This window comes from Oculina patagonica, unplaced genomic scaffold, assembly GCF_052425735.1.
Source record: "Oculina patagonica isolate OP01 unplaced genomic scaffold, crgOcupat unplaced90, whole genome shotgun sequence".
NCBI classification, from domain to species: domain Eukaryota; kingdom Metazoa; phylum Cnidaria; class Anthozoa; order Scleractinia; family Oculinidae; genus Oculina; species Oculina patagonica.
This window is the reverse complement of record NW_027558800.1, coordinates 1-14,943: the sequence shown is the minus strand read 5'-3', so window position 1 is coordinate 14,943 and position 14,943 is coordinate 1. Positions and strand designations below refer to the sequence as shown.

Genomic DNA, 14,943 nt, shown 5'->3' with positions numbered 1-14,943 from the left:
GACATTATCTTTGTCTTACATATCAGCCTCTGGCGTAATGCTAAAAAAAAGGAAATTCCCTTACTAAGCTTTTACTTAAAACCCATAAAGACAAAGTATATGACCATTACGGTGAAAAAAAAAAAAGAAAACATTGAAAACAATATCTGGTTTATGCCAAGTCACAACTCGCCCCACACAAATGAAGAAGGTCAAGCAAAAATCCTGAAATTTTATCCTCCTTACCTACTTCCGAAGAAATGTTACTAAATTAATTTTATGTATATTCAGAATATAATTGTGCATAATATATATCGTAAGGTATGTAATTTGACATTAGTGATGTGTCATTGTCCGGCCTCAAGAGTCCTCATGGGCTCGATGAGGATAAGTGTAAGTGTAAGTGATGTGTCATTGTATACAAATGTGTACATAGAGTAGCAAGTATTATAAATGTGTTATGCATTAAATATATAGCCGCAATTACATGTATTGTAATCCAGGTCCCCTTGCTGCAAATGCAAGTTCATATAAATAGACTATTGAATGAAATAAATGAATAAAATCTAAAAAAATAACAATAAGAAAATTAAAATAAGTTTCAAAAGAAACCCTTTGTAGTGACATATGCTTACACAACCGGGCTCAATGTAAGTAGTTTAATTGATTTTTTTTTAATTATTTAATGTGTTATCAAACGACAAAATGCTTGTAGAATTGATTTTTTATTCGCCTTGTCTGTATAAAGATTATCTTTGCATTTATTTGTCTGGCTTAAACATTTATTTATATCTTTGCTTTAAAACTGAAATAAATAGGTAATCGTAAAATAAGAATTTTAACCGGCAAAGCGCACATGAATGTAGAGTCAAAGCTCTCCTTGCGAGACCAGCTCCCTGGGAGGACTCGCATATGAAAGGCGGGGATGCTTTTCGTTAGGGGTGTAAATTTCGGATTTTTGGTCTCGCTTAGGGTTTTCCGGCAGTATTTTAACAATATAGGTTTAGCCTAGGGCTGCTCACGACGAATTATACAAATAAAAATTACATTCGGCTTATTTTTTTGGTATCATATAGGGTCAAGAAAAGCTTGAGTCACTTTCAGATTGGTCCTTACTTAGGGATTTAGGGGTTCTCTTCAAAATTTCCCACGAGCATCTCCGCTTCTTTCATATAGGAGACCCCCTATTCCGGAGACAAGCTCTAGTAACGACACCCATCGTGAAACCCCGTTTGAATGGTTACTCACACCTTGAGGTTAAAATAAAGCTCTCGAAAGCTATACCTCTCCCGTGAGCGACGTCTACCATTACCGAGTAGTCATCAGTTTTTTGAAGCTTTTGCAAGCAATTCATTCACACGTTAATCGAACCCAATCAAACACCAATCTTTCTATTGAATTCGGTTATCGAACATAATCAAACTCACAATAAAATTTGGTCAATCGATCAAAATCAAAAGTTCGATTACCGAACAGTCGACAGTACGAAGTCAATCGAACTTTCGAACTTCTGTCTGTTTGTTGCGGACATTTTGTACGCTGCATGCTCCCTCTGATTAGCCCTGCGTGTTTTACTTATCTTGCATGAGACGGATTTCGAACACAATCAAATCGACTGAGCTCGGTTGGGTTTGATTGGTTCGATTGGTTCGACAACCGAACTCACAGCAAAGAAGATGTTTGAATCGATGATTGTTGTTCGATAAGGTTTGATTGATTTTTGGGTTGATTTTGTTCGATTGGATACCCCGGGTATTAGTCAACGCTTACGCTACTTGAAAAGATTTACCACAATAAAACAACGTCCTTATTACATTCGATGATAAAGGTCTTGAGTTGGAGACATTACGGCCAGAGAAATAGTGTTATCGTGAGATAAAGACGACTAAGGTATAAAGCTTTATGTTAATTATAAAAGCACTGGAAGGCGACTAGTTTCTGTTGTTTCAGTATGTGGTCGAAACGACCAGCTCTAGTCAACTATACGAACTTTTTTTATTTCCATAGCGGTTGCTTTGGAGAGCTTCGGCCGTGTTTCCTTATGTCCTACGGTCACCCACCTGCTAGCCTTGAAAGATGCTCACACAAACAAAGAATGTCACGCAATCGGACCGTTGACAAAATTATGTTGTGTTCATTTTTTTAGTAATTCATAAGAATCGATTTATTAATATTCCTTCCCTCTTCATTTGCAATTCAATTGTATTTGCAATGCGTCCGGTTTCACTTAATTTATGAACATTGCTTTTTCCTTGATTGAAAATGCAGTGAGGCAGATAATCCATCCAGTCGAAAGTATCATGCCGTGACCTGCAAATAAAAAAATGATGTAATACTGAAATTAACCAATCAAAATTCGGATTACTATCTCGGGGAATCCCCGCGTGTCCATGTTTCAATTCTAGGAAATCTACTGGCATAAGCATTTTCAGGGCACTTTTAAACGCTGTTGAAGCATTTTCGACATTTAAATCGTCAACTGATTTCGGTGGTGCGTTGTGAATTCGAAGAAGCAAAATTGTCTTGTGTTGAAGTGAATATTTGCATGTATAGAATATTTTATGTTATCAGTCGCTTACTGATACCGGAAGTAACAAACTGTTCTTGTTAATATTTCTCGTACAAAGATATCGATTTGGCAGAGCTTGTAATTATAAAAGGACCACTGAGTGCCTATAGCAATGGATTTATTGGGAACACGAGTTGTTCGTGGACGAGATTGGAAATGGAAGAACCAGGATGGAGGCGAAGGATGTGTAGGAACAGTGGTTCAAATCGGTCAAGACAAGAAGTCACCTTTCACCGAACAGCTTGTATGGGTTCAGTGGGATTGCGGAACTAAGGCGAATTACAGAGCTGGAGTCGATGGAAAACACGATCTTCGTGTGTTTGATAGTACAGATCAAGGTGAATTCTATTTTTTTATTTAATACATGTGGCTGTCTTATTCAAAACTCGTCGCTTGAAAGCTAGAAGTAAAATATGCTAAAACCCAAAACAAAACAAAACGAAATCCCCGAATAAAAACGAAACGGTTAGCTTTTACTCCGGTTTGATTTAATTTCGATTAGCTTTTCTTTGTTAGGTTTCGTTTCGTTTCGGTGGTTTCGTTAAATCTGCGTTCGTAGAGTTTGTAGTTATAGCCAAATAAAATGCACTGCAAGCATATATTACAGTGCAGACAAAATACTGAAAATTATTGATTATTTATGAGATATCTGCCGATCGATGTCTTATTTTAATGGTGGTGTAATCAACCAGGATACTTTCGAACAGCTTGCTTTATCACTGTTTTATCGGCACAATTATAGACTAAATATGTTAATACAAGCCATCGACAAAAACATATATGCGTACAGTCGAAGCTCTCATAAGCGAACACCCTCGGGACGCGAAAAAAGCTGGCCACTTACGAGAATGGTTCTTGTAAGCGGCCACTAGAGGTGTAGGGGATAGATGGCCGCGTACGGGAGCTTGCCCAGCTAACATAATGGTAATATGCATGTTACGGTGGTGTTTCGAAATGTAACCGGACGTCTGATGACGACAAAACAAGCACTAAAATATGGTACTGTAATTACAGTAAAATCATTGTGACGAACGGCGATGTGAAGTTGTACAGAGGTTTTTTATATGATTTTCTTTGCGGTGTCCGCTTACGAGAGCTTAAAAACAAACAAAAAGTCTAAGTCGTTATCTCGGAAAGTTTCCGCGGCCGCTTACGGGAAAGTCCGCTTACGAGAATGTAAAAATACAGAGTTTGTATGGGAGTAAAACCGGGGTTTCTAACAAGGTGGCCGTAAGTAGAGCTGCCCGCTTACGAGAGTGTCCGTTAAGAGAGCTTCGACTGTATGCGTAACAAGTTCTGTAATTTGAATAATATCCCGCTTTACATTCGACACTATTTGAAAATTATTTGTGACTGCATGTATATGTCGTGCCAAAGGAGGCAAATTTTGTCCGTCATATATTCTTACGCTTCTTCCGCGTAGTGTAGTTTATGCTGCCGTGTACTTACCCACTTTATCCCGTTCATGCGTGTTCGCACGTTTAGAACCGTACAAAAATACAGAAAGCCGAATTTATTTTCAGTTTAATAACGCGAACAATTTTTATGTGGCAATTTTTATGTGACAAATTTTATTTGCTCGTGCATGTAGATCCGAAAAATTGGTCAATTTTTTGTGGCAATTTTGTGTGACAAAAAGGTCGTCACGTACGGGGCACTGTGCGTGTATTTCTATGCGTATCTCTGCCATCCAAGGTCATTGCTGGCGCACTTAACTTTGGACTGCAGACAAATAATTGTTGTGCCGTCTCCATGAACAAATATATTTGTCACATAAAAATTTACACAAAAATTTCCCTTGTAAACCCGCCTTAACACGCGCTTATGCATACAACCTGCTACTGGTAACGCTGTAACAAGCACTGAAGAAACATTTTAGACCTCGATTTAAAAAATCTATGCATTATGGAAAACATTCTTTACGATATTTCGGGCCTTATCTATGAAACAAACTAGACTACAGTGATAGAGAAAAACCTAATGTCGCGAGTTTTAAAAACAGTATTGGGAGAAAAGACCTCACACGTCTTATACAAACTGAGTGTAAATGTGACATATGCAGCTAGCCGATATACATTTTTAAATTTTAAATTTTTAATCCTTAACTGCAATTTTTATCTTTCACCTACTTTTATTATAAAATTTTATATTCTATTGTCATTTATTTTTTATTCATTTATTTATCTATTTATCTATGTAGTACGGTTCTTTTTTTCTTTTTCTTAGAATTTAAGTGTAAATATTTTAACTTAAAATAGCTTAGATATATAATAATGTAAATAGTGTCCACAATTAGTTTTTTTAAGCTAAATACCTCAGACACTGTAATAAAGTATTTCATTTCATTGCATTCATTCATTTCATTTCATTTCAATTCAAGTATTTCACTGTGACACGGTGTCATTAAAACTGCAGGCCCCGCTCCTATAAAAAAATAACCAGATATAACAAGCCTTTTTGAATCTGATTAATAATATAGCATTGACGTCTAAAGTGCTTTGCCTGTCCTTTCCAGGGGTGAGGCATGTGCATATTCGTTGTGATGGATGTGATCAAGATCCTCTCGTGGGTTTCCGCTGGCACTGCTTAAACTGTCCAAATTATGATCTCTGTACCATGTGTTACATGGCAGATGTCCATGATATGGATCATGCTTTTGAACGTATCGACAAGAGTCGCGGGAAAGGGTAAGTTTTTAAGATAATAAAATTATTTGCCTTTACTGTGCATTACTCGTTAATAACCCTTGCCATGTCCACTAGGGGTATTTACTACCTAGACTTATTCAGTAGACTCCACGAAGGTAATCTGTCTTTATTCTCTCTCTTGCATTCGCGTAACAAGAGCCGTGCAAAAGCTACTCTCTACTCGAAAGGAAAATCTTTGTATTTTTATACTAAAAATGGTAAATTCTAATACAATGTTAAATCAAACATGAAGTCAACCAGCGTCCCTTAAAGACGCAACAACACTTAATTTATGAGTTTCCCATGACAGTGACAATGTCAACGTTTTCGAAAAGCCCTTCTTTAAAATTGTCCTTTAATAAAATAAAACTTTAGTTGTAATACCACAGATGTTTTATTTGACTCCTTTGGTAAACAAAACATGTACTTATAAGTAAAGAGGGATTGTCGCTGTGTAATATGACAACAAAACATATAATTTATAAATATAACTCCTACTGATATTGTTGTTTTTGTCTTTGTTGGCAAAAAACTTGTTGATGTTGGTAAACGCAATTTCAGTTGTACATGTGCGATTGTCTTCATTTGCGATATAACTATGCTTGGGGTAAATATTATAGCGTTGCTGTTGGAACAAGACAAGGGTCCATTAAACTTGAAGCGCGTGGAATGTTCAAGGGAGCCAAGGTGGTCAGAGGACCAGATTGGGAGTGGAAAGCAACGGATGAAGGCCCTGAAATGGAAGGCGAGGTTACTGAGATCACAGGCTGGAGTGACGATTCCAAGAATGATGCTGTTCGCGTGACATGGAAGAAAGGACCAAAAGGGAATCTTTATAGACTTGGAACAAATGGAAAAGTACGCTTTTCTTTTCAGTTAATTTTGCTTAATTACATTTCCTTTCCGATGTCACTGAAACTACAAAAATGCAATTAACTAGCTAATGATAACGAAAAATTGTTTATTATATGAACCATTAAAGAGGTTTAACACTGGAAACAACAAGAGGTTTAAGTAAAGTAGAGCAAAAAGATCGTACTTAACTTCGGAAAAAAATACAGATACAGTTGAGATACAGTTCAATTTGCCGGATTTCTGTTCAGAGTAAAGCGGTCTCCTTTTCAAGTAGTAAGTGCCTTAACCCTAAACGTTTGCCTACCAAGACCCTTTTTGTTTAGATCGTTTCTGCAGCAGTAAAGGCAAAACTTGTTAGCCAAGATTACTACGTATTCGTTACTAAATCACCATTCCTCCAACAAGGTTGATCTCAAGTGTATCGAGCCTGCAGTCGGGGGATTTTACTACAGAGATCACCTATCCCCTCTGAAAGTGGAGTTTAAAAAGTCTCAAAGTGGGTTCACAACTGGTGACAAAGTATGTGTGCAGCAGCTGACAAAAGAAAAGCTCCAGGAGCTATCCGCTGGTCATGGAGGGTGGAACGCAGACATGGAGAAGGTCCGTTTGCTCGTTGTTGTTGTTATTGTCGTTGTTGTTGTTGTCAATTAGGCAAAAAAGGAAAAAAAAAAAAAAGGAAAAGAGAACATTTACAACATGAAAAGGTGAAGGCAAAACAAGGCTTATTTTAAAGCAGACACTCTCTTATGGTTAGCCTATAAGTCTGTTGCGGAAATCATCTTTTGAGGCTGGATATCTCCTGCAAATCTGACTGAGATAAATTAATTCATGACAAATGAAAGCATTTAAGAAGTATGAAGAATAATTTATGGTGATGTAAGCAGCCGCAAGGAATTCCACGGATCAATATCAGTGCTTATTCTTGAAGCCTTGCTTTGGACTATGTGAGAAATTGATTTGTATTGGGGAGGAACTGGTTTCTTTCAACAGCATTCTCTTCCTGTATAAGTAACGATGTCGTGATCTGATGCAAATTCAATGTATTTAAATGTGAGCCGAAGCAAGAAATTTAGAGTCTGTGAGATTGGTACTGCGGTGGTCCGAAAGTGGCATAAAAGAAAAATATACTTATGATCCGTAGTTAGAACTTTGGATCCGTTGCTAGAGCTCACACCTAAAGACAACTTAACAGTTCAGTTTAGTTAAAGAAGCCTTTGTATTTCATTTCTTATGTATACAGTTTATTGGGAAAGTTGGTGTCGTACAAGATTTCACTGCAAATGGTGATGTCATTGTGGAATACCCCGACAGAAGATGGCGTTACAATCCAGCGGTGTTAACAAAGGTTGAGTAAACCTTTGCACGTAGTTGTCGATAGTTGAAACATTTCAATTGTTATATTCTTATTATTAGCTTTTCCAAACACAGCCCATTTAATTTGTTGGAAAGCAACAAAGGCTTTTTTTTCCCGCTAATTTTTAATTACAGTTTCATAGTGTACAAAGTTTGAAAATGTTGGACGAAAATTGACAAAAGAATGGTTATTGATATAACATATTAATGTGGAGTCGATGCAAGTCTTTAGGTTAAGCCAAGAATAGTGAAGAGAAATGCACAAGTAGCAATACATTTTACGATTTTTACGGATTAAAAGATAATAGCTGGTAATCATTGCACAGATGTTAGAAAAAATAATTTAATTCTGTTTCTATTTAACACAGATGCAAGAATTTAAGCGTGGTGATGATGTCATAATCAAAAGTGACAAGAATTTGGTTAAAGAACTCCAAGAGGGTCATGGAGGCTGGAATGAAACAATGATCTCAGTAAGCTTTCACGACGATTTTTGCTATTTTGTTTGTCTGTCTGTTTGCTTGTGGTTGTTTCTCTCTTTTCAACGCGAGAAAGCACACACAAACTACATTAACTTAAAAGCGTAAGCGTATACGTGTCATTTGGCAAACTACGCTTGTCAACAATGACTTTTCCATAATATACTTACCGACGTTCTCTTGGATCATTTTTGTTTCAAATATAAATTATACAGTGTATGCAGTTAAAAAAGTTTGCAAATTAAGGGCAGGTAAAAATGTTTAATCATCGTGGCACTCTTACCTGATTTATCACTCATCAGAGCATTGAGGTCGTCTCCTGCCAGCTCAACTCCGAACGATGTTTTAATGCCGCCAATAAACCCCAACTACGTTTATGAACTCCCCCCTGTTGTAGTCAGCCCACACATAACCCTTACGAAGTTGTATAAGCCCAAGACTAAATCCTAATTCTCCTCTCTTCCTTTCGCGAGCATTATAAGTAAGAGTCCTTATGAGCTATCTGGCAATCTATCTTTCATTTCCAGATCCTTGGTCGCACTGGTAAGGTGCTTGAGGTCGATGGTAGCGGTGACCTTGTTGTATCTGTGGAAGGCGACAAATGGATGATGAATCCAGCTGCTGTGACATATGTCACTGAACCAGAACCCGGTCAGAGCCCGGGGAGCGATGATGCAAGCGGTGAAGATCCATTAGGTAAAGAACCTCATTAAAAAATAATAATAAAGTGAAGTATCGTTTTCTATTAACCGTTTGACAGTTTTTAAAACTATTTACTGTTTTTTTCTTCACTTTTTTTTTTCTTTCCACAGGTTTATTCGGTCTCTTCAGAGATCTTTTTTTACATCGTGCCATGCAACAAGGAAGTCTTAGTCTTGTGAATGCTGCTAAAACAAACCAACTCTCAAGAGTCAGAGAAATCCTCAATGCTCATCCAGAAGCGGTATTTTTTTATATCTAATTAACGACAAATACTGTTTCTATGAGCAGTACTTTAAAATCATGTACTCAAGTAAATTTTAAAACACCAAAGCGACAATAAGTGAACAATGACATGACACTGATTTTGGAACAAGAAAAAATGATTATAAATTGCGCTTAATAATGCACGAATGGCCAGTTCCGGCTACGATTTCAAGAATTTTAAAGGACCACAGGAATTTATTATTTTTAAACGACATTTAGATAGAGTTTAAGAAAGCCCTGATTCATATTTAATTTTAACAAATAGCCATGCTTCTAACTTTGTGGGAGGCGCGGTGACCCTATGGCTGGCGCGCTAGACTCCGGATTGAACGGTCCGGTTTGAACGCTGACCGGGGTCACTGTGCTGTGTTCTTGGGCAAGACACTTTACTCTTACAGTGCCTCTCTCCGCCCAGGAGTATAAATGGGTAACGGTGAACTAATTCTGCGGGGTTACCCTGCAATTCACTAGCATCCCATCTGGTGGGGGGGGGGGGGGGGGGTCGGTCGGTAGAAACCGGGATAAGTCCCGGTAAGTATGGGCTACTTGGGTTGAGGCTTATCCTTTTTCTATCTTTATGCTTGTTACTTCACGTGTCACGTCTTAACGCATAAATTGAACTTAGCCGCGACAAAGACGCTTTAAAAACGCACTGTTCTTGTGATGGACCTCTAATATAATAATCGATTCCTCAAAACGACAGCAGGATAGAACAAGTAAATTTCTACAGCAATATTGTTGTTTTACTTTACAGATCGACGAATTGGAGGGTGGCCATACAGCACTTCATACAGCTTGTCACCAAGGACACTGTGATGTTATAAGAGAGTTACTAGACAGAGGAGCGAGTAGAAACACGCTGGTAACTAGTTTTTAATTTTGTTGTATAATGATTTAAAAGTATTAGCAAGAAAAGAAGGCATGCTACAAATGACGTTGTAGAGTGTTGCGCTGCTTGTATTTGCTGTAGGTTTCTGATTCCTTACTTTCTTTTTGATAAGGTTTTGGGGATCATAATCCTTTCAGATGACCGATAGTTTGGCTGCACTGTCCCGCTACTTGTGCGTCAGTTGACATGAACGTATTAGCATAGCATTTTTAGACAAAATTTAACCAGCATTTTGTGCAGCGAGTTGCATGGTCAGGATTGTCATGTAACAAAACTTGAGAGCTCTGAGGCTTATTTGATAAAGTTTGGGAGAAATATGTCGTCGGGTTTTAAAATTATGGACATTTTTGGTAAAAACTAGATTTTGAAAAGATGTTTATATCGCAAAAGATTTTACTCTCACTGAAAAACAAAGGACATTTTCTTTAAATTCGAACATTTTTTATTTAGGATGCAAACATTCGGAGAAATCGGTGAAATTTTTCCAACCAAAAAGTGCGACTCAAAAATGTAACCATCACGTAAATAAATAGGATCAATAGACCATAGAAACGACTTCAACTAATTTTATTGCAAAGTTTAGATATCTTATTGCGTAATTTCTATAGTCTGTGAAAGAGTATAGGCAATGGAAAAATATGTTCAATTTGTCGATTTTTTCACCAAAATAACACCAAAAATGTACGGGGAGTTGAATGTGAAATAAGCGCGACATCGCACGCACGCGTGACCGCTCGCAAGATCACTCTATTTTTCTGTTGAAACTGTGGAATTTCGCTCTCCGTCTTTTGGAAAAGTCCCGACAAATTCTCAAGTTATCTGAAAGTTGCCTTGCGTTGCGTTTCAGGTTACGTCATTGTCATGGTCTAAACTTCCATCGACCATGGCTCTCAGCCAATGAGCATGTGATAATGCGCTTAGTTATTGTAAAATGATACTTAACAGTGGTTTGTATTTTTAACATGCAGGACCTTCAGGGATATACAGCTATACACCATTCCACTTACGAGTGAGTTTGTTACACACTAAAAAAGCAATTTTTGCTTACGTAGCAGTTCAGTGTAACGCCTTGTAAACCTCATACTAACCTCTTTGAAAAACTCCTTTAAATGTATGACTTCTCATAATTATGTGGAACCAGTTACCCTTAAGGAGGCTCACAACAGTTTCCAGCACTTTCCGTCCTTTCCAGCTCTCGTACTTTGATTGGTTAGCGCTTCAAGCATTTATCAGTTACCACTACAATAACCGGCACGCACACATGCATGCACAGGCGATGACGCTTTACAATGATCCCAGAAAATTGCATTTTTCTTATTCATTTTAATTTTTTTTTTGCCTTGACTACAAAACGAACCTCCAATACATTACAAACCTACAGTATGATAAGATAAATACATTAAATCATTATGAACTTCGTCATTTAGCAACAGAAAGGCCCAGGATTGATTTCCACACTGATACGATACTGAAGATTGTGTGACATTTCCGTATTGAAATGGTCTGAAATGTAATGAAGTTAACACCGCTTACTAGAATCACTTACATGCATTTATGCAACTTATCAAACAAAACATTTTAGATCAGCTAAATCAGCAATAGGGTAGAAGTTTTTTTCTGAACTCTGGCTTCTCGTACAAATAGGAATACGGATACCGTCACTGTGTTATTTTTAATGGCTTGAGATAAATACCCGAATAAATATTATGAAAAGCAGTAAAAGGAAGATGGCGAGTCGCGAAGGGAAAAGTTAAATATTATCGACAACAATGCACGTCAAAGCAAACAATGATCTCAGATAGCTCACCTTTGCAATCTAATCAAGATACTGCTGCCATCGGTCTCCCTTTTGGAAAGGTTTCAAAAGTTATGACACTTACCGGTCTTCACTCGTCAAATTCAACATAAGTCAACTTAGTCTGCTATCACGTATGCCGACTTCGAATACACGTACAACGGTAAAAAAGTTCTTTAAGCGAGCTCACAATTATCCAGTACATCATTCTCCCCTGACCCCAAAACTCCGTTTAACTGTACGTTAGAAATCAAACGCGTTTTGCCGATGGATGCTCTTAAAGTTGATTCATACTCATTGACAATCAAAGATGGCGTACCGAAACTGAGTAAACAACAAAGTGCCTAGTTCCCAGTGCTACTCGGTTGGAGTAATCTCTCACACTTCACACGTTCCTCACACGGCCGTCCACCGGGCGATAACATATAGGCGTCACCGCCTAAAAATGGTATCAAGCAAATGCCCAATCATTGATAAACATATGTGGTTATTTTCTTGACATCACTGATAACCACAGCAACGGTATAACCTGTGTTTAACCTGATTTCGCTTTTAGTGCTTATAACTTAAAAACGACTCCGATGACCCCCCCTCCCCCCCATCTTTTATTGAATAATGATCAGCATGTTAAGGTACAACTTTTTTGAAAAGTAAAAATCATTTCTCCGGAGCGGTTTTAAAGCCACCTTAAGTTTTCGATTTTTTAATGTTTGATTTTTTAGTCGAGGGCTCGGGAGATCGGAAAACCGTTCCTCGCGCTTTAAAAATAAATGACTTTGCTTTTCCCCAGCTTTTATGCCGTGGCTCACAACTGTTCATTATTTCGTTAACGTTGTATATAAGGGAATAAGGTTTAAAAATTAAGTGCCTGAAATTTAGAAGAACTTGGTTTCAGTTCTGGGAAGTAATTATCCCTTTGTAGCCCTTCAGCAGGACTGAAGAAACGATTATGTACTGCTTAAATTGCAACGCAACAGCAAGCAACGTCTCTTCATTTTCATCTCTGTCTATTTGCCACTTTCTCGGACATATAAACCCACAATTCATCTTGCTACCAATCGCCAGAGTGGCTTTATAAACTTTGTGGAGGATCGTTAACAGCGATAAACGCCAAGGTCATGGGTTTAAATCCCGTGGGAGCCCGAATTTCCTTTTTACGTTTTTATGCTTCTCAAGTATTATTAAAAAAAGGCCGCGACAAGATATTCATTTTTTTTACTAATGACCGTGTCTGTTTAATTCAGGGACCAAAGCGGTGAAGCACTGAAGCTTTTACTAGAGAAAGGTTTCAACCCAAATGTACAGCATGGCAACAATGGAAGTACGGCATTGCATTTGGCAGTGAAAAGAGATAATGAAATGGCCGTACGGATCCTAACACAGTGCCCCGAGTGTGATGTTAATCTACAGGTTTGTTGGCGCTTACAACGTCAGAGTCCAATGAATGCTTACACGGAATTTGTATAGCTCAGTGCTAGGCAAGAGCGTCCGACTGGTGGGCGGAAAACCATAGGTTCGAGGCCTGTGCCGGTGCATCTTCGAAAACGTGTAAAAAAATCATTTTGGTAGCCTGTCTGTAAGCCAACCTTTTCGCACCAAGTGGTGCCTCTCATAATTCTACCAGGATAATTATATACCATATTTCCAACAGCGCCCAACCGGTATCAGGGAGGCCATGGGTTCGATTCCCGTCGGGGACTCAGATTTTTTCGTTGTCCCACGCTCGTGACATAATAAACATTTCATCTTCATCGTTTATCGCCGAGCTTAAAATTTACCATCTTTATTATTTATTACCGCATAATTATAATGGTAAACCGTGTTTGGCTGATCTGACCTATCAAAGAATATGTGAACGAGTCGTTGGAAAATTTCGCGAAATGGAATGTTAGGCCTGAATTAAGCTTCATTACTATTGATAGTTTAACAAAACTATAAGAATTCGTTTTGCTCTTATATTTTAACCAGCTGAAGCCTCAAAATGATACGTAAAAATAAATTCAGTAATGACCTACAGTGCCGCCCGCCGTATCAAAGAAAGAGAAGAAAGCGCAGTTGGCAAATTGTTGCAGAGAGGACGTAGAATTAACTCGACAACTCGATCCCTGTCTCACAGTTGTTGAACTTTGAATGACCAGTTGAAACGAATCAAATTGAATCAGTTTTTTATGCGTCTGTCCTGTTATTGATGATAAATTGCGTCATAACATTTTCAAAGTGTTGTAGATCCACGAGCCGTTAATATTCACGTTCACCGCTCATTTTTAGGTCTGAATCCTCAATGAACATCCTCATCTTTTTGCCCTCAGAATGCAATGGTATCTTAAGTTTAACTGATAAATTTTAATGACTTCCTCATTGAAGACTTATAGTTTTGTGGTATAATTTTCGCCTCATCAAAAATGCAGCGCTAAATCAGTGTTGAAAAGTTTGACAAAACGTTCGCTGATTGCGTCAGCAACGAGTTTCATGCGTCTGTACTCTTATTGACAAAGGTCAATAAAAATTAGCCAATCAGCGCGCGAGTATTCGTTCAGTTATTGTAAAAATGAGAACGGTCCTTAATGGTTGAGGTCACACTAGTGCTTTTTTTACTATAGTAAAGTCAAGTTTACTATAGTTAAGCCAATTTGTAGTGTGACCGGCTTTTTTCAGTTTACTATGGTAAATGTAATCGTAGTCTGTCGCGATAGCAACGGCGGCAGGATGAAAGCAAAGTTTACTATAGTAAAACGACCTGACAAGGCATGGTTTATCGCGCGTTTATCTAAACTTTGTTTATTTAAGTAATGGATTGTCTAAGTTTTGACATGAAATGTCTTAAAGCTCCGGAACCTTGAAATGGTTGCGCCATTTTCATTTACGTGCTTTATTCTTGTGTTCGGATCAACACAGAAGCAACGCTAGATCTTTTATTTCAGTTGTCATAAAAAATTCGCTGAAAATATGTCTGACAAATGCCCGCTCTTCTTCGCCGCGCAGAAGCTTGTCTTCTCAGCATATTCGCCTTGCGAGGAGAGCAGTGGTAAGCAGTGGGTAAGTCGTGCCGTCGTCTGTTCAGAAGAAAATACATGTTCAGGACAATAAATCTGAATCTCTGAGCTTTCTGGATAGCAGCGATTAATAGAAGAAGAACAATAATCGTAAGGACCACGCGTTCTGAATCAGGCGACAAGCGAGTGAAAGTGGAATGTCTGAGCATATTTGTTTTAGTCATCAAATTGCAGTTTGATTGACATCATTTGGACAAGAAGCCATCTGGAAAATGTAAAAGTCAACAAGCACAGTTTACCATAGTTAACTTTTGTTTACTTTTTTTACTTTAGTAAAAGCCCTTAACCACAAAAAAAGTCTAAGTGTGACCTCAACCA

At 38.0% G+C, this 14,943-nt stretch overlaps 1 protein-coding gene across 2 annotated transcripts; it reads left to right on the top strand.

The window, feature by feature from the left end:
- Positions 1–2,390: 2,390 nt before the first annotated feature.
- On the top strand, positions 2,391–13,465 carry LOC144641395 (E3 ubiquitin-protein ligase MIB2-like). 2 transcript variants are annotated; one of them, XM_078500411.1, is made up of 12 exons: positions 2,391–2,470; positions 2,607–2,886; positions 5,064–5,235; positions 5,856–6,093; positions 6,496–6,690; positions 7,331–7,435; positions 7,812–7,916; positions 8,450–8,618; positions 8,735–8,865; positions 9,643–9,750; positions 10,746–10,786; positions 12,817–13,465. In XM_078500411.1, the coding sequence occupies exons 2-12, from the start codon at positions 2,661–2,663 to the stop codon at positions 13,037–13,039; spliced, it is 1,713 nt and encodes a 570-aa protein (XP_078356537.1). In that variant the 5' UTR covers positions 2,391–2,470; positions 2,607–2,660; the 3' UTR covers positions 13,040–13,465. The 2 variants fall into 2 exon arrangements, with proteins under 2 accessions (XP_078356537.1, XP_078356538.1); XM_078500412.1 differs by lacking the exon at positions 2,391–2,470 and having other exon boundaries at positions 2,543–2,886.
- Positions 13,466–14,943: the final 1,478 nt, after the last annotated feature.

Coding starts and splice junctions, on each gene's coding strand:
- LOC144641395 (XM_078500411.1), top strand. CDS start 2,661: ATGGATTTATTGGGAACACGAGTTGTTCGTGGACGAGATTGGAAATGG. Junction 2,887..5,063: donor GTTTGATAGTACAGATCAAG/GTGAATTCTATT, acceptor TGTCCTTTCCAG/GGGTGAGGCATGTGCATATT. Junction 10,787..12,816: donor ATACACCATTCCACTTACGA/GTGAGTTTGTTA, acceptor TGTTTAATTCAG/GGACCAAAGCGGTGAAGCAC.